The following is a 19,919-nucleotide window of genomic DNA, read 5'->3' on the forward strand; positions in this document are numbered from 1 at the left end:
GTGACTTTCGCAAATGCTGTACTCGAAATATGCGATAGTTAACACTGCCTCACCAGCACCTACCTGTAAGACCAGCACCATTCTCTTTTCATTTTGTTTGTACATTAGTTGCCACCCCTTCTTTCTCTCACATGTATTCTCCACCACCAGAACCACTGCAAAAGTTAGAAGACCAGCAGTCCAGGCTGTCCCTGCAAAGGCACCAAGGCCTGGATAAGCAAGCAACCTGCCCACTTTTTCATGTGTAGGGCAGTGTAAATCTTGTGTGCATGCTGTGGAGGATGTCAGACTGAAAAATATTCTCAATCTGGCAACATTCACAAAATTCAAACTTTTCGCTAGTGGGTCAAGGCAGTACAATTTGTGGTGTGTGCCCACATAGTGACAAAGCACGAATGGCAATATATGGCAATGTGCTGCCCTTGAGATCCACCAAACTCATGCAACCGGTCCAAAGTATGTACCAGTGGTTTATCATGTGTGCCAAGGACAATGTAAGCAAAGGTAATGAGCTGCTTGGTTGGGTAGTGAAAGCCATAGTTGGGGTGCAGTGAGCCCCTTGCATTTGAAAACAATGACCCAGGAGCCTACGAATGGCAGTGTGCTGCTCTCCAATAGAAAATAGGTTAACACGTGAGTATACTAGATACAATGTTAACACACTTGTAGGAAATGTAACCAGCGAGGCTTGAAGAGCCACACGTGAGGCAATGAACAGCTCTTCAACAATACTAAGTAAAGCCAAAATTCTACAGCCACTGCTAAACACAATCTCACCCATTCCAACACCATTAATACAAAACAGGACAAGAGATGCACCAAGATCAAAAACGCCTGCAGCCAACACAACACCAGAGCACCCGCCCCCTGCGTACCAGGTAGTCATGTACTAAAATATTAATCATTAATCCCCCCCCCCCAAAAAATAAATCATGCTCTTCCTCAGAAGATACTAAAAGTGCACACCACAACACTCCTGGACACTGACCCATTTCTTCGCACCTACCATAGCACCAAATGCCAACTGGCAGTGTCAGTTTTAGCATGAAACTTACTATCTTCCTCCTGCCGTCAACATTGTTCGTCCCCTGCCCAATTCCAGTTATGCTTTATCAAACCATCATTCACCCATACATGATTGACAACAACAAAGGCTAACGAATGGCAATGTGGCTAGTCTCAACACTGCAATGTGGCCAGCGCTGCACTACTGGCTTGGCTCTGCAGTCAACAGAGAGATATAGAAATCTAAAATCTGCAAAACTAAAATAATTTCCTGTGGAGGTGACCAGGGGGTGAATTAAAATATTTTATTTTCTACCCCCCCATATCCGCTAAAGTCACATGTATGTGGATGCCTACCCCTCCCTCCCCACCCCCCCTCAGCCCCCCAGCTCCAGCGTCAATGATGCACCTACACATTGAAAGAGTGGCAAAGGATTATTTATTTTGTAGGCTCGAGTGTAAAAGGAAGCCAAGGAATGCAATACTGGTTAATAATAAATACACAAGTGCAAAAACATTAAAATCTAAAACAAGTCCTTTCCCTGGCCTGTGAAGTTAAAAAACTCGGAAAGTGTGTTAGGGGAACACTAAAAAATGGTGCCTGCGCTGGACAGGCTACGCGTTTCTAAAAGGTGAGTTTTTCACTTGGCCTTGTACATGTTTAAATGAGCAGTGAAGGTCAACCTACACATTGCAGGCCCATAACTACCTGTGTTGAGCGAGAGCACCCTTGATGACATGGCCACCTAAAACAACAGCAGTCACAGGTTCTATAAGTACAAGAGTTACAGCACGTATTAGGCTGAGGGGTGCAGCTTAAACTTTACAACAAACAGGACCAGAAACCAAACTACGCATTCCCAACAGAGGAACTTGCTTAGCCAGTGCCCGAGCTCTAGGTTCTCCATTATCAAAGCACAGCATTAGCATAGACAGTGGCTCCAAAATCCTAGATTCTATCCTTTGTTTCACTTACCTTTCTATTCTGAAAAACTAACCAGACCCTTTCATTGCCAGATATAGTTGCTCTGGACATTATGGAATACCTGGTAGTGTGTGTGCAATGCCCTTCCTGACTCCAGAAAACCTGCATAAGTCTACGTCAAACACCTCCACGAATAAAGTATAAAATGATATACCTGAACACTGCAAGCATTCACTTGTGCAGTTTCTCACAAGAGAACTCATAGGTTGTTAGCACGTAATGCTTTGCTCAAGAGGGATGCAAATAGTTCAGCATCTGCTTGTCGGTGTGAGCTCCTTTTCAGTGGTGAGACTTCTTGTGGTGGGTTGCCCTGGAGCTGTGCACGTCAGGCCTGCCTTGGTCTACTAATGGGCTGCGTTGTGTCCTTTAGGTAGGACTTACTTAAGCTCTTACAGGGAACTGTCTTGACATTGCTAGAAGCTTATGCATCAGTAACTGCTTATGGGATACTGCTTTTACATTGCTTGTTAGGACAGTCTTCCCACCGGGCATTCTTTTATGGTTCACGTCTTCTACTTGGTCCTGCACTTTCTTGGAGTTGAGCATATGTTTTTTCTGTATTGAGTTCATCAGACATTGTTCATATGCATATGTACTTTTGAATACCTATGGTCCTGCATGGCTAGTTGCCCACGGCAACAAAAATAAAACTTCAAAAATGTGTAAGCTGGAGTGGTGCTCTGTCGACTACAGTGCAGAACATTATCCAAGAGCACACACCCTGATGAATAGACTCATTGTAGTCAGAAGATATATGTAAACAAGCCAATCCTGGCAGAACAAAAACTAAACATGTTGGTTGTGAAACTCTGGTTATCCTTTATTCTGTGTCTGGTGCACCTGCTTGAGGGCAAGGGCTTCAGAGGTAGAGCAATAGAAAGTAGGAGGGAATATATCCTCCTGCATTCCCACTCAAAATTTAGAGCTTCATAGACACTCCATTTTACATTACTTGTGGAATTACTATAAATACCATCACATTTTAACAGGTCACCTAAAATAGTTAAATATAACTAAAAGGAGATACATTTAATAGATTTCTCAACTTGCTGTTGGATTGAGCAATGAGAAGACGCTTGTTGAGAAACCTTGATTTGATCAGCAGTAACTTCCGGTCTTTATACTGTGATGCAAAGTAAGGTGCAGGTTTGCATACCTGCCACTGCAAGCTGTAAAATGTTTCTTTTCAAGCTACCGATTTAAGATCTGATGATGAACTGCCCTTGTGGGAGTAGGGAGTCCACAAATTCCCAATCCGAATACTACGGTCTATCTACAAATAATATTCAGTTTCCCGTGATCGGACTGGTGGTGCATCAGTTTAAATATGAAAACAAATTCCCACTATACTTACACTTTTGAAAAGAGCCAACAACTGAAGTGAGCAAGCCATGTTATATGCAGCTATGACATTACTGCGCAAATAACGATGCGTCCCAATACTCTGCTACTAGTGGCATCCTTCATCCACAGTGTAGTGTACAGTGCATTCACAGCACCATGTAAAGGGTAAAGTAAAGCTTACTATTCAGAGTAATTGCTGTTTTGTTGCTGTATCAATTGTTTACAAAGGGGGCTCAGTTGGCAGACATCTGACAGTGAGGCTTTAGAGTGCAAAATAATTCAGGGAGTTTCAATATGTCCACAGCCGCTCACCAACGTGGGGAATTTTTTTTAATAAGTCAGTAAAATTAGCAGAATCTCGCTCACAGTCCTCTAATTTTCAGAAAAGGGCGAAGCTGCATCTTTAAGGTTCTGCTTCTCGCGGTCTGATCCACAGACTTGTTCTCCACTCCCTGAGATTTCTTAGCCATGCCATCCTTGACCACTTATCTCTCAGAACTCCTTCCAGCAACATCTCCACCTCTCATACACCAGTCAGTTCGCTCTCATGATTGTCGATTAATACACCCCATGTCCTGTCTTGGGCAGTACCCTGCATGTTCTTGCTCTACTTTCACACATACTATTCTATCACATCTGTCACCTCTCACACAGCAAAGCTGTCATTTTCTTCCTCTTACCATTTGTGACTCTGCTTTCCGCCCTCCGGTTCTCTGACTTACAACTGCCCTCCTCTATCGACACATCTGTTGAGGATCTCTCAACAGGTCAGACATATAAACATGACACTCTGTTTTGAGTTTGAAAATAAATCGCAAGTGAATCTTCCAAAGACGGAAATGCTGGGAACATATGTTTGGTGACTTCCCTCCTGGTGAAGACAACCTCGTGATTGGCCCAGTCCTTCTTACATCCTTCATGCGCTCATATTAAAGTTCAAGTTGAGGACACCATCCATACACGTTCAGGCCCGCTCAGACTCGTATCTGGTACCCATTAATGTCTGGCATAGTCTTCGGCTCTGTGGGCTTCTTATCCCCAGATGGTCTGCAATGGAAAGGCGAACAAAGTGAGTTGTGAGAAAAAAGACTTGCTGGCAGGGTTTCTTTATGCTGGTTAAAAAATAATAAGAGGGCCTATAATGATAGAGATAGGCCACAAAATAAAATCTAAGCCGGTACAGAGATCTAACATTAAAAAAAAAAAATAAAGTAAAACTTGCAATTCTGCAAATCATCCCTTGCTGGGGAAATGTAGAAGCCAACTCTACAATGTCTACACACAAAGATTAAAGCTTCGAAAAGTGGTTCTCACATCAGCACATCTGATTCAAGAGCTTAGTGAAACTGTTCTACTTGGCATAATGGAACCTTTTTCCATAGCAGGACTCATTCCTGATGATGAGCATATCAAAATGTCATTGGCCATCTCGTGCCCAAATCTCAAGATCCTATAGCATAAAGAGTTGTTAAAACCATGCATGTACCTGCTTCTCAATCCAGCATTCTTGCTGTCTGTCCCCTTAGGACCCATGCACTCTGCCACCCTACACACCCCAGTGCCTGCCTGCTCGTGTGACAGTCTCCTGTTGACTGTGCACTCTACAGCTGGGAAAATTCACTAGATCACTCATCACTTTCTAACACTGTCAGATGAAGCTCATGTCTGATCAACAACTTTTGGACAGTTAGTCAAGGCTTTGAGTACCAACATTTCTGTGCATTTTACTAACCTCTTCAATACTGACATCTCTTTACTCATGCTGTAGTCTAAACACATTCTGCAACCTCACTCTATACACCTTCCCTCATCTCCTCTGAACAGTTACCCCAGTTCTTGGATACTCTCCTACCCCTCTCTAATCTTCCCCTTTCAGGAGAGGTAAGGCTACTTCACCCAAGTTGCACTCTGTGTCTGGAATGCCTTGCCTTAATCTGAATGTGTGAGAAGGTTCACTCACTGCCTATTTAAATAACTTCACAAACCATTTTCACAAAGCATTCCACATTGAACCTCTCCCGCCACCTATGCTCACAAAATCAACACAACCTTTCCAGTAAACGTCATATCCTTCATTACAACCCATTGTTGCTTTAGTTTTAGAGTCTGAACTTCGAAACTACTGCTATTCCTTGTCACATTTCAAAGGTGTAACGTGCTAACTGACCAGCCGCACAGAACACAGCACATTTTAATTTTCAGAGATAAAGACAGAGGCAGCTAAAAATATCTGGGATATTTGGTGTTGAAGCACAGAGAGTTGTGCCTCGATTTATACACACATTTCACTTCGAATAATCCAATCCCGAGAGTGGTGATGCGTCATAGGCACCGCCAGTAAATGGACTGGGTCTTCCTTACCGTCGCTCTGTGCGGCTGTTCCTTCGGTGGGGGCTGGACTGGCTCCGCTGTGGTGAAGATACAGATCCCTCCCTTTTGCGGTCTTTGCTGGGAGATGGATTGCCTTTGCTGATCTGCAGATGTTTACAAAAGGATACATTTGTAAAGTTTAAAGTGGTTTGGAGAAGGTGTTGATTACAGGGCTCTATCAATGAACTTTTAGGTGGTATCTCGCTAGGTAAATGGGGGACAATTTCCATGGACTGTGGAAGAAGGCTAAGCCAGCAGGTGTACTGTACAGGCTTCCTAACCCGCACCACAATACAAAGCATAGATTGTGATTGCACACAGACCCTGTACACAGTCACTCAATGGAACCATTTAATGGTGAGCAGCACTTACCAATACCAAGTTTAAGCTCCATGTAGCTTCTAAGTGAGAACAGTAGGAACTGTCAAACTAAAAAAAGGCCACTCCAGTTGAAGGATTATAGTGGTTAGCGTGAATCGATCATTTGAGATCATAAACAGAATGTAATGAAATTTAAAACATCACATAGAATGCGGTGGTGAACGTTTGTCCCATTTTGTATTATAAGGAAGACATGACTAGGTTATTTGCTTCACTTGTCAATTAGTGTTTAGAATCATAATCTAATTGGAAACAACACTGAATGATTAAACCAGATTTCTCATTCGTTCCAGCCAATGCATTTTCTTTTTTTTTGATAAAGAATTTTTATTGATTTTTGCAAAAGAAAAAATAACCATGATACAAACGTCATAACACGATGCCAACGGGCATCCAACATTGGTCGAACCTGTGATCCCAGATAGCACTAATATTAAAGATAACAGATAACATAGTATTCAGGAGCCTAGTGCGGCCTCCCATTTCCCCCATATCCTATTATATTTATTCGGACATCCTCTAGCCTCATATACAAGTTTTTCACTCTGCGCACACCAATCTACTCCCTGTCTCCATTTAGCCAATGATGGGGCATTCTTGGCCTTCCAGTTTGCCACTATGTCCCTCTTAGCCACTAAGCACGCCACCCCAAGGAAAATTCGATCTGGTCTCCTTAGCTCGATGTCACCCATGATCCCGAGGAGGAGGGGTAGAGGCTCTCTCTCTATATTCTCCTGCAACACCTCAGAAATCTCCCCCAGGACCGCTCCCCAATAGGCTACCATGGCCGGGCAGGTCCACACCATGTGGAAGAAGTCAGCTGTAAGGTTTCTGCAGCGAGGGCACTCCGCGTTGGGGCGGAGGCCCGCTCTGTGTAGTTTGTCGGGTGTGAGGTATGCTGTGTGCAAAAAGTAAGTTTGTATCAATCTGAAACGGGTGGCGATCGCCAGGGCCCGCGGGGCCATTAGCGCCTCACCCCATTCCATCTCTTCCATGGGGCCCACCCACCCCTCCCATCTCTGGCGAAGCACCCCCAGGGAGCCCGAGGTGCCGGAGACCAGGGTGCGATATATCTGGGAAACACCTCCCCTACCTAGGCTCCCCATCAATGCCTTGGCCTCCATGAGGCTGCATTCAGGTATGTTTTCCCCCTCTCGGATATGTACTGATAAGGCATGTCGGAGCTGGAGGTATCTGTGGAACTGTGTCTTGTTTAATGAAAAGTTTTTCTGGAGATCTTCAAAGGACTGTATGTGTGACCCGTTCCAGACATCGCCTAGTGTGGAGATGCCTATGTTGTCCCAGTTCCGAAACCCCTCCAAGCCCGCCACCTCCACCAATTGCCTCCCATGCCACAGTGGGGTCTGCTGGGTAAGTCGTCCCCACCACCCCGTCGACTTTTGAGCCGTCCGCCATCCCTGTAGAACCACCCTGGTCACATCTGGTACGTCTCGAGAGATCGGACCTCCATAGAGGGTGTCCAAAATCCGTGGGTAACCCATCGTTTGGAGCTCCAGTCGGTACGCCGGGTCTGTCCACCCACCCCCCATCCAGTCATTAATCACAAGTACTTGTGTCGCGAGGTGGTAGGAGTGGATATTGGACATGCCCAAACCTCCATCATATACATCCCTCTGGCAGGTTTTGAGCGCTAATCGTTGGCGGGCTCCGCTCCATATAAATTGGGGCACCAATGAGTCCATTTCCCCAAACCATTTCCTAGGGATGGGATGGGGAAAATTTTGCAGGAGGTAGAGGAGCCTAGGAAGGATCATCATCTTATAGAGCGCGATTCTACCGAGCAGGTTAAGGGGGAGTGTCCTCCAGTGTAGGAGATCACTTCTGATTTTTCTGGTTAACGGTGTAATGTTAAGTTCCCATGACAACTCAGGGAGAAGTGAAATATACATTCCCAGATATTTGAAGCTATTTCTTCGTACTGGAATGTTTTGCTGCCAGTCCACACAATCCCCGGAGCGGTGTAGGGGGACCAGTAGGGACTTGGCGGGGTTCAGGATCAGCCCCGAGGCTTCCGCGAAGAGGCCCAGGATCTCTAGCACGCGGGGGCCACTTTTAGCCGGGTTGGATAGGTATAGGAGGACATCGTCTGCGTATAGCGCCACACGGTCTTCTGCACAGGCAGGCCAGGACCAGCCCTCGATCAGGGGATCTCCTCGCAGCAGTATCGCAAGAGGCTCTATCATTAATGCGAAGAGCAACGGGGATAGCGGGCAACCCTGCCGGGTTCCGCGGCCAATAGGGAATGGGTCAGAGACCACTCCATTCACCCGGACTCGAGCTGTCGGTTTGGAGTACAGGAGTCTCACCAGGCCTCGGAATCTGGGACCGAGTCCATTTTTCTGCAAGACCAGTTCAAGGTAAGACCAATCCACTGTGTCAAAGGCTTTTTCAAAGTCCAGCAAGAGTAATGCCAAGTGTGCGTGCGACAGAGTAATGCGATGTGCCAGAGCCAGATGCAACCGCCTAATGCAGTGCCTGGTGCTACGAGTGGGCATAAAGCCACACTGGTCAGGGTGCACTAGTGTAGGCATTATCTCTTTCAGTCTAGAGGCCAGGGTCGAGGAAAGCACTTTGATCTCAATGTTTAGAAGTGAGATGGGTCGGTATGCCGAACAATGTCTCGATGGGGGCTGAGTTTTGGGAATCACTACTATTGTCGCCTGGTCAATCTCGGTGGGAAATCGGCCTAGTTTCTCGGCTTCCCCATACATGTTGAGTAAGTGGGGACCCAGTATATCACTGCATTTGCTATATAGCTCTGCCGGGAATCCGTCAGGGCCGGGGGTCTTGCCCGATGCCAGGCTGGAGATTGCACTGGTGATCTCTGCAAGGCTAATAGTTTCATCTAGCCTGTCTCTTGCCTCCAGGGAGATCCTGGGGAGAGTGATCTCATTCAGGAGGGGAGTCTCTTTCTCAATAGCGGGGCGGGGGTGCATTGCATAGAGGTGGGCATAGTAGGACGCAAAACTTTGTGCGATTTCAGCTGGTGTCCTAGAGAGGGCGCCCGAGGGCTCCAAAATCTCAGGTATAACCCTGCTGGCCAGAGGACGCGCGGCCAGCCAATGTAGGAGCTTCCCATTTTTGTCCCCCCAGCCATATATACGGGCCACCGAAGCTCTCCAAATGCACCTGGCTGAATCTAGCATTATGTGTTTAATTTCTTCTCTAACCATAGTCAGCTGTCTCAGGGCAGCGGCAGACGAAGAAGTCATTTGTTGGCGTTCCAGTCTCAGGGCCCTGGCCTCCAGGTCAGAGATCTGGGAGTTCCTGTCCCGCTCGCGGGTACGGAGAAGGTACTTGGCATGCCCTCTGAGGGTAGCCTTACAGGCGGCCCATAATGATCCTGGGGAGCGGACCGACCCCAGATTCAGATCGAAGTATTGAGTTAGTTGATTTCTGATCTCTTGGGTGTAGTCTTTGTCTTGTAAATACCATGCGTTTAGGCGCCATACTGGGCGTTTGGAGGGATCCGCTCCACCCAGTCGGACCCGCACTGGTGCGTGGTCCGAGACTCCCCGGGGGAGTATCTCTGCCCCTGTGACACTCGAGAGGTCCAGAGCAGACATGAATACCAGATCAATTCTGGATTGCGTCTGGTGGGCGGCCGACATGTGGGTGTACCGGCGATCCCTAGGGTGCCAAGTTCTCCATACCTCGCAGAGGCCAAGGCTCTCGGTCCAACTAGTAAGAGCCGAAGCCCTGGCTAATCTACTGGCCGTAATCTCGCCGGATACATCCAAATCCGGATCGAGAACCGCGTTGAAGTCCCCCCCCAGCAGGGTGGTCCCCTGGGGCAATCCCACAACCACTCGGCGAAGCGAGTGCAAGAAGGCATCAAGTCTCGTCGGGGGGGCATACGCAGATATAAAATTTATCGGAGTTCCATGAAGAGTCCCCGTAGCCACTACAAATCTGCCCTGTGGGTCGGCCTGTGTTGCTGTGATCACCACAGGCAGAGAGCGGTGAAGTAAAATGGCTACCCCTCTAGAGCCCCTGGAGAAGCCTGTGTGGTATACTCTGTCATACCCTCCCAGTATGAGCATGGGGCACCTAGTCCCAAGGAGGTGGGTTTCCTGCAGAAGGACCACTAAGGGGGAGTATCTGCGGAGAGTGTTAAATACTGCTGACCTCTTAATCTTATCCAACAGACCATTTACGTTCCAAGAAAGAACCTGATGAGTGCCAGGCGTGAATTGTATAGGTGGTGCATAGGGCTGAGTGTCAGGCTGTGGACCCAGGGACGACCATTTCAAACAAAACAGTAAGATAATAAGGAAGCTAATCAACTTCTTCCTATCTAGGCTAACTTCAAAAACCCCTCCCCCCAACCACCCTCCTCCCCATACTCCCACCCCGGAAGCATCTGTCGCCCAAATACCCAACCAAAACCAGACAGCCAGCAGGACTGTCCTTGGGGTGGAGTGGTGGACCCCTCCATATAGTCGGATCAATTACAATTAGTGGTGACCTGCCAAGTCTCAGGTATCTTATAGTAGAAAGGCATGACGCCTTCTGTAGTGACCCTTGTAAGGTCTGCATAGGTGAAACGGACATCTCAAGTCATTTTGGACTCCCATCAGCAGGTGTCAAGTGTGTCATATTAACCAAGGACCGGGGACTGACTCAGGCCGTTATCATCTGCCGTTTGGCCTGAGATCTGAGGCCCAGAAGGGTCCGTGGATTTCTTCTCTGTCTGTGAGCCAGAATCTCGGATTTCCTCATTGTTGTCCAAATTGTTTGTGTCTTTCGGTCTCCCTCTCCGGGATCTGGTGCGCCTCCGGCTCCTCCGGGGGCCTCCCGGGGTGAGGAGTCCGACCCGAGGGGCCCCCTCCGTGTGCTCCAAGGGCCCCCTCCGGGCACCGATGCCCTCCTCCGTCAGCCAGTCCCAAGCCTCTTCAGGTGCTTCAAAAAAATGTGCTCGCCCGGCCAAGAGGACCTTGAGCCGCGCGGGGAAGAGGAGCATGTATGAAAGTTGCATCGCTCTAAGTTTCTGCTTAACGTGTTCATACGACCGGCGGCGGATCTGGACCTCACGGGTATAGTCTGGGAAAATTAAGATTTTATGGTTCTCCCATTGAAGATCTTCCGACCTCCTAGCCTCTTTAAGGATATTGTCTCTATCCTTAAAGTTAAAGAAGCGCGCAATCATTGGTCGTTTTGGGCCGCCCGGTGGGGGGCGCGGGGCCAATGCCCTGTGGGCTCTTTCAATCGCAAACCAGGGCGAAAGGGACTGGTCCGGCATCCATGCTTTAATCCACCCTTCTAGGAACTCAGATGCCCCACCATCCTCCACGCCCTCCGGAAATCCGATGAAACGCAGGTTGTTGCGTCTTGATCGGTTCTCTGCATCTTCCGCACGACGGTGTAGCTCGCCAGTTCGAGTCTGCAGCTGGGCCACTTTACTTCTAAGGTCAGCTAGGTCGTTTTCAGTCTGGGAGACTCTAGTTTCAACCTCGGTGATCCGGCTCACTGCGTTTCTGAGGTCTTGCCGAACCAGACCCACGTCTTCTCGTACTTCCCCGATCTTAGTCTCCACAGCAGACTGTGATGCTTGAATGGCTTGAAGGATGGCACTCACTCCGTCCGGTGCGGGGCCTCCGCTAGCTGTGTCTCCCTCTCCTCGTTGGCCAGCCGGTGTCGTGAACTGGTCAATCTTTTGCTGGGAAGATGGAGGTTGCTTGTTCGCCTTGTCTCTCCCCATCACGGCATCGGAGACAGGAGTCGGGTAGTTTTCCAATCAAGTCTAGATCCCTTGCACGTTTACTATTACTGCGATTATGAATGCGTGGGGAGAGGCATTCAGGCCCAAGCTGTGATCTTCTTCACCTTTGAGATCTGATGAGTCCAGTTTCATCTTGGCCCAGTTGCCAATTGCCATTAGGTATTAAGTGCTAAGGGGGGGGGGGGGGGGGGGGGTAGGGCATCTTTCCTCCCTGACTCCTTTCCCCTCCCGCACCCCGTTTTCACTTCGAGCCGGTACCTTCAGTAAAGCTTTGACCGTGCCCGGTGTTAATTACACTGCTCCAGTGGCGCCATGAGGTCACTCAGGGCCATTGCCCTTCCGTTAGTTCGGATCGCGGTGCCGAATTTTCGGCCGTATCGGTAACTTTAGCACAGCCTCATCCTGCCTCGATGTCTCCGCCGCGCTCCGTGGACCCCCGGCATGCCTCCGCCGTCACTCAGGGCACCAGGGAGTCCCTCTCTGCAACCGCCCCTCCGCCGCTCCAGCTCCGGCCAGCGGGGTCCCGGGTACAGCGCAGCCGCTTAGCTCCCTCCGCCGCTGTCCCCAAGTTTGCGCACGGCCGCAGCCTCATCGACGCGGCGCTCTCTTCCTCCAGATGCAGCGGCGCCGCCCCACACGCCGCGGGAGTCGCGCTAGGGTCGTAGCCTCAACCCTATCCAGGGTCCCCTTCTTACCCCGTCGCACCTCTGTTCCAGCGCGGCCGCGTCCGGGGGGATCGCCGGTCCGGCCCCAGCTCAGCCGCGGAAGTCAGTCCCGGCCGCCATTTTGTTTTCGGGGACTGGACGGTCGCGGCTCGACAACGGGGGCTGCTTTCACCAGGAGTTCCTCGCCGGAGCCTCTCAGGGGCCCAGGGGTCACAAGGACTGTCAAAACGACGTCTCCGGCTCGGTCAGGCCACTCTAACTACGGGCGGATGACGGAGGGGTCCAGAGCACTCTCAGAGTGCGACCGCCATCTTGACGCCCGAAGCCACGCCCCCCAGCCAATGCATTTTCAATAAGTGTACTCTCAGCTGTGTGGACTATTTGCAGTTGACAGTGACTGTTTATATCTCTTACTAAACTATTTAGAGCAATCAAAAGTTACAATTATTTTCCCTTTGTACTTATCTCTATAAGTATCTGAATCTCGAGCAGGGCATAGAGGTTGCTTAAAAGGCCTATACCAATACCACCCACTCCCCCTCTGAAACATCAACCCAAACCCAGGCGAGGATCTTTGCTCCAGTAAGCAGGCATTGGTTGTTGTCAGCCTCATACTGGGCCAAAAGGTGGGGCATCAGTATCCAGGCGCTGAGCCTTCCGCCGCAAATGGACACACCCGCAAAAGGCAGACAGTAGGCAGGTCAGGCCGATATTCAGAAGAAAACTCAGGAAATCTGGTTACCTTTTCTTTGTGTGTGTTCTTTGTGTGCACTTATCAGGTTGAATATTGTCCTTGTGATGTAGAAGACTGTCCGTCATTGTAAGAGACTCTTGTCCATGATTGGAACGATTCCATGTGCTACTTTCATGCAAATTGGCTTTACACTGGATGCCTGTAATCTGCATCAGTATTTCTGTATTTGGCTTTCAGACGTGTTCCCTGGGGAATGTCTAATTACTGCTGGAATCAATTCCCCTGTCACAGTAATTCCTCATTTTAGGGCAGATTCCCACTCATATTTTGACTGCTTTTTGCACGTACACGTTCAGGAAGCATGATACAGAGAGATGTAGCGTGGTTTTGCCTTATTGCATGCAATCCCGATTTGGCCAGTAAGGAAAACATTACTTACCAGTAACAATTGGTTTGCAGCTTGTAGTCCTGTATACTCACATGCTAGCTCACTCCTGCTATCTAGTGTTGGGAATGGACACATACTCCATTTCAGATTGATTTTCCATCTTAAAATATGAGAGAAGGTATGTGGAGTGTTACAAAGCAAGGCAGAGTTGCTATACTGGTGCACTGGAATCAGGATTTTGTACATGTTTGCCTGTGTGAAAACATCATAACATGAGCTGGCATATGGGGACTAGGAGGGAACATGAGAATCTGGAGCATTGCAAATTGATTGTTAGGGGTAAGTAACGTATTCCGTTTGAAGCAGGTGCTGCTATAGATCACATTCTAGCAGTCTGAAGAGCAGTGACCCCCCCTTCTTAAGATAGTGGCTTGTGAGAATATGTGGAGGATGTTTGGAACAAGGTTTTATGAAGTTCTGGTGATGCTCTTAGCGAAATAACTCTTTTAAGCCCCTCCATGAACAATTTAGCGACAGAAATTTGAAATAAAGAGTGATGTTTACTGTTTTGTGTGTAGGCTGCTACTGCTGTTTAGAGTCTAATAGAAATGTATGGTAGGGCTGATTTTCACAGATGAAGCAAATAGCAGATGATGTCCTGTACAGAGGCCTACAAGGGCTGCTTATTTGGTTTGAGACAACAGTGGATAAATCTCTTCCATTTTATCAGAGTAGCATGCACACAGAGCGGGCCCTACAAATCTCTTTCTGAAGGAGCATACACTCTTCTGGTAGGTGAACGTACCTAAACTCTAGGACCTAAGATGCCAAACTGCAAGTTCTCCAGCATTGGTTCTTTCATGGATTCACAAGCTTGAATCATTCCCTGTCAGACTGGGAATCCTCCAATAAAATGTTAATATAGCAGTCCAGACCCTACACTCAATAACTTTGAAATTTCTCATAAACTTTATTAATACATTCACATCATTATGTATGAGCCAAACTGCATCCAATCAGAGACAAGTACCCTCAGGAGCGCACCTATCCATTCCAACTGTCAATTTTTTCTAGCTCCTCATAAGAACATAACATAAGGATATTTGGAAGCCTCCTGACAAGGAGAGAAGGGTGGGTCGCATGGGGATCTATGAAATATGCCATGGATGGATAACCTGAGTTACAGTAAGTAACTTTTCTCCATTTACATCTCCATCAGAATCTTGACATTTAGATGGAAAAGCTAACCCCAATGCTCCATGGGCAGATCTGCTCACTGAGACATTTACTCATGTGGGTGAACAGATATGTCTAATAGGGTGTAAACACATAGCTGCATTACCCAGGTGGTGCATTCAGGATGAGCTGTGTTGGTGCCTGCCTCATTTATCTCACAACATACCCGTAGTGGCATAAAAGCTCAGGAAATATCACTACCCAACGCTGCCGTAGAGTGCTGCTTAGGGGCTAGGGTGAGCCTAGAGACGAAGTTTCGGCTTTTTGTGGTTTTTTTTGCATTTGCAAAGATGTTGATTAGGAGTTGCCCCTATAGGTGAAAGTACTGACAAAATACTTGTGAAATGATCTCTCATTCATGCGCCTGCCGATGTGTTCTGCTGAGCAGGCCTGGGAAGTTGTTCTCCACTACTGGCAGATGCTCTGCCAGAAGAAGTATGTGAAAATGAATGGACCAATGCCATATCTCCTGTACAAGCTGGAAGCAGAATATGATGGTCATTTTGCCTGTGGGGACGAGCACTAGTTTGTTGTGGATCATTGTGTAGAATGCACATAGCGCCAGGTGTTACAAATACTGGATACTTGGAAATATAAGCACGTGGGCAATTGGTCAGTTTCAGGTAGTCCTCTTCATATGTCCTCCAGAGAAATGGCGAAGATACATTAAAGCAGGGAGGGAAGTACTGAGGTAGAGTTGCCTACCCAAATTCTGTATGGGGCTAATCCAAAACCATAACAAACTTGGCAGGGGAATTTAGTGAGGAAGGGGGAGGCACTAGATGAGGTCCAAATTACCACTGATATTGTGGTAGGTTCGAGGCATATTGGGGGTACGTGAAGGGTCTTTATTAGGGACTGAAAACTGTACTATGTTATGATTGAACTGTAGCGGGGAACCCCACCTCTGTAGGTCAACCTTTGTGGGGTGTCCAGTGCTTGGGAGGGGAAGTGCTCGACTGCAGTGGAAATATGAAGAAAAGGAGCTCTCTGGCCCAGAGTCCAAGAGCTGGGATAGCAACTGGTCTCAAACTGAGGCTAGCAGACATCGCAGTGTCTTCTGGCACCCTCTCTATACAAGGTGGTCGACTCAGCCCTGGCAAATTTTGCCAACACATTCCTCCATGCAGCACCACTGGGAAGAGTTGCACTCTTCCAAAACATCATCACTGCACGCTTGGCTAAGGCTAGGTAAGATCAGTGAAATAGACAGCTGTTTTGCATTTCTTTGACCGTTTGTAGATCCCCTGTGCTCCAACCTCACGTGTCGAGGAGCAGTTGGCCAGTGGTCAACGAAATCGTTCATGTAACCTCCCTTCAGTAGTGTCTGACGTTGGGACAATCCCAGAGGACGTGTTTGAGATCCACCACTGGGGATCTACAATGGCCACATGTCAGGGGCATCCAGGAATATATGTTTAATCCCCAAAAATTAGTGAAATCCCATAAAACTGCTTTGAAATCAGCTTACTGGTCCAATGTATGGAACAATTATATTTGTTGTAAATCCCATGGTCGATTAACTAATCTTTTTATTGATTTTAAGTGGTTTCCGCAGTATGAATCCTATTTAGATATTATACTAGATTTACAGGGCATGTGCTAGATTCCGTTTTGGGTCCTTACCAATGTTGTCTTTAACTTGCAACTGGGGGCCAATCTCTACTTCAGATATATGTCCGGCTTGTGGCGGTGCCCCGGAAACAGTTGAACATTTTATGTTTTTTTGCCCAACATATTTTTTCCACAGTCAAAATGGATTCGAAAAACCTGTAGGGAAATGGGGCTGAAAAATTGCAGTATAGCAATAAGGGTTTTAAAAAAAGCCATAGATCAAATTAATTAATTTTAGCAGTCAGCAAGTTTTTAGTGGCAGCATGGCATATACGTGATCACCATTTTAATCAAGGACCCATGAAGCGTGCCCAGGCAGGATTTTAGATGAATACTTTGATATCACATGTATGTATTTATTTATGTGTTTTTTATTTTTTTTTTATTTTATAAAATTATTTAATTATTGTACAGATTATAAAATGAGTTGAAATTTTTCCTTTAATGTATGTGATGCTTTGATGGTTAATTGACCGAATAAAGCTTGATTTGATTTGATATGTTTAATGCTGTGGCGTGAGAGATAGGCTCTGCAGAGTACATAAAATTGTACTGGTTGCAGAAGTGCATTGCGGGAAATCTTGTGGGGGCATAACAGGGCCCTTGCCCATTCCCCTCATATACAGTTCTGCCAAATTCCGCCTCCCACGTCTTGTAAAGGTGTTGCACAGGGACCGGAGTGTGTGTGTGGTCATTGCCCATGTCAGCCAGGATATTCATCTCCTCCCATTAACTAGGGTGTGGAGGATGTTGTTGTAGAGCCATTTTAGTGATGTGTCTGGACACGTTATTTTTTGCAACTAGGCCTGCTTCTTGTGCCCTTTAGCCTAGTAACATTTTACTGTATTTCATTTTATTCTTTTAGAATTGGCCACATTCGTGGTGGTGTTTTATTTTCTTTATCTTGTTGCCCTGTCGCCTAGGAAAGCATTACATTTCTTAGAATGACATTCTTTTACTCTGTGCTTTCTTCAAGGCTGCAGCAAGATAGAAATGTATGCAGAAATGGTACACTGTGTCTAACATTCACAGGAACACACACATTTTAACGTGGGGACACTTTCAAAGAACATCAGTTGTTTTATTATAAAAACATTTCCCTGTCCCATGGACGTTAGAGGGAGATTTCAGTCAGATGACCACAAATGCATGCTATCTACCTTTATTACAGCTGCTCCCTGAGAACACTGGTTCTCTGGTCTACATGGGGATGGTGTCTCTATAGATAACAGGCTTCTCCACTACAGTCATACTCAGATATGAGGGATGTCGTCTTCCCAGGGGGGAATCCTGAAGGGCGGATTAGGGCTTATCCTGCAGCGCTCCAACATAGCTTAGGTAGGAATTATGTACGTATATGGTGCATAGTGACAGTATGGTGGGACTTTTCCTGTGGTTCACTTTGCTTGTCACCATTTTGCTTCTAGTATTTTTCATCATTCCAATTATTGCATTTCATGTTATTTTATCTAAGATGATGCTGATTCAATAAACCTTATTGAATCATTTCCTGCCTCTGTTTGTCTCTGCAAGTATGAGACTAATGTAACTGAGAGAAGAGAATGAGAACTGTTCCACCACGATTTACCTGAGAGGTCGTAATGTAATGCGCCCAGTTGCCACAAAACGTCATTGCTCTTGGGCCGAGATGAGGCGCTGCTAGCTGGCTGGAAACAAATGAGACTGATAGTTGTCACATGGTGTGGGATTGGACCTAGTTCCCCATAATTCAGGTGATGCTGCGCCCAAATCCAGCAGCCTCATTGGTACAACGGGAGCCAAAGCGCACCGGCTACGAGGGTGTTCAGAACCGGTTCGGAGTCCTCCATCTGCCATCGCTCCCTCAGGCTTCAACAAAGTAGGCCGTATGTTAGGAAACGTCCTGGGTGAAGGACATATTTTTCTACCAACTCTTTAAAGGACAGTACTTCGCCGTTGTTGAATAGGTGACCCAAAGTGGAGAGCCCAATTTGGTCCCAGGATCATAAATCTTCTTTGGAGAGGCTGTCAGCCCCCTAAGGGAGATCGAGTACTGGGATGGAAGGAGAATTAGAAGAGAACCCGAGTGATCCACATCCCCTACGGAGACATTGTGAGACAACCCATACCAAATATGGAAGCCCACGCACCAGACAAACCCCCAGGCGTTCGATCTAGAGGAGGCTCTAATGCACCTGTGTCCTCCAGCCCATGGCCTGCCAAACAACAGACCAGACACTGTATTGAGCAGCCAGAAAATATAATTCAAAGTTAGGGTCCCCAGCTTCCATGGAAGTTTTTAACTTTGAAAAGGCCACTTTGTGTCTTCTATTATGCCAAACGAGATCCCACAGCATCTATCCAGATCCTTGAAAAACATTCATCAGGGAACCACTGGGAGATGTGTGAAGTGCGTTAAGAGAAGGGGGAGCATTAACATCCTCGCAATGGCTATATATCCCTTTAGGGATAATGGAAGGGCTTGAAGGGAGGCCATGGTTGCAATTAGGTTACCATCCAATAAATCTTACTCAATGTGGAAAATTCTGATTCCCAGTTAATGGAAGGACCTGTATTCCCATCATATTGTGCCATCTCCCATATCCAAAGGGACCGAGGTCATGGTTGGGTCCAGGAGGAATACAAAGGGTTTGGCCCAACTCACCAGCAACCCAGAAAAACTCCCAAATTTAGTCAGGATGCTAGCATTGTCGGCGAGATTAGCAGTTAGGTCCTTGATGTAGAACAGGACATCGTCTGCTTATAGTGAAATGTTGTGTCTCCTGTCTGGCCAGGGAACACCCCAGTCTCTCCCAGAGAGGCAAGCATGCAGTGCTAGTGGCTCCACCACTAGAGCAAAGATTAGCGGGGAGAGGAGCCACCCCTGCCTAGAGCCTCGCTCCACTGGAATGGCGTGAGAAATCAGATCCCTTGTGAGGACCCGCACCTTTTGTGCCTCAAAGAGCAGTCAGATCAATTTGATTGTACATGATCCAAAGCCAAAATGACATAACACTGCAAACAGGTGGTCCCATCAGCCCGTGGCCAATGCAGCTGTGTCACTTCCATAACGCGGTACTGGCGTCTGATGTGTAGTGCTGTGCTGTGTCCTGGTACAGATCTGTTATGATCAGCGTGGATTAGGCATGGAAGGACCTAGCTGGACAGTATTTTAGTCAAGATTTTTTAACTCCATATTTAGGATGGTTATGGGGCAGTAAGATGTTGGGCAAGTGGGTTCCTTCCCAGGTCTGAACAGGGAGACCAGGTGTGCCTCCCAGAGCGTGTTGGGAGACCCCATTGCAGAATCAAACAGCGTTTTTTTAAATAAGAAAGCAAAAAAAACACTTTTATTGCTTTATGGTGCAGACATTCATGTAAACAATATACAACAACATTTTTAAGCAATACACGTTTATGTCTGCCTTCTTCCTGCCGTTTCCCAGGGTAATGTGCATTTTAGCGCTCTCATTAGTTTGTCTTCTGCGCTGTCATACCATGGGTTCCTCTGAAAC

At 47.3% G+C, this 19,919-nt stretch overlaps 1 protein-coding gene across 1 annotated transcript in view; it reads right to left on the reverse strand.

Annotated features, from left to right (window-relative positions):
- Positions 1-1,425: 1,425 nt before the first annotated feature.
- Positions 1,426-19,919, reverse strand: part of VASH1 (vasohibin 1) — a 131,004-nt gene continuing 112,510 nt past the window's right edge. Inside the window, exons 6-7 of the mRNA XM_069208437.1 lie at positions 5,696-5,808; positions 1,426-4,381 (exon numbers count right to left, since the gene is read on the reverse strand). Coding sequence (XP_069064538.1) covers positions 4,309-4,381; positions 5,696-5,808 — 186 coding nt within the window. The 3' untranslated portion in view covers positions 1,426-4,308. The remainder of the gene's footprint in view (positions 4,382-5,695; positions 5,809-19,919) is intronic.

Source organism: Pleurodeles waltl, chromosome 9 (genome assembly GCF_031143425.1).
Source record: "Pleurodeles waltl isolate 20211129_DDA chromosome 9, aPleWal1.hap1.20221129, whole genome shotgun sequence".
In the NCBI taxonomy this organism is placed as follows: Eukaryota; Metazoa; Chordata; class Amphibia; order Caudata; family Salamandridae; genus Pleurodeles; species Pleurodeles waltl.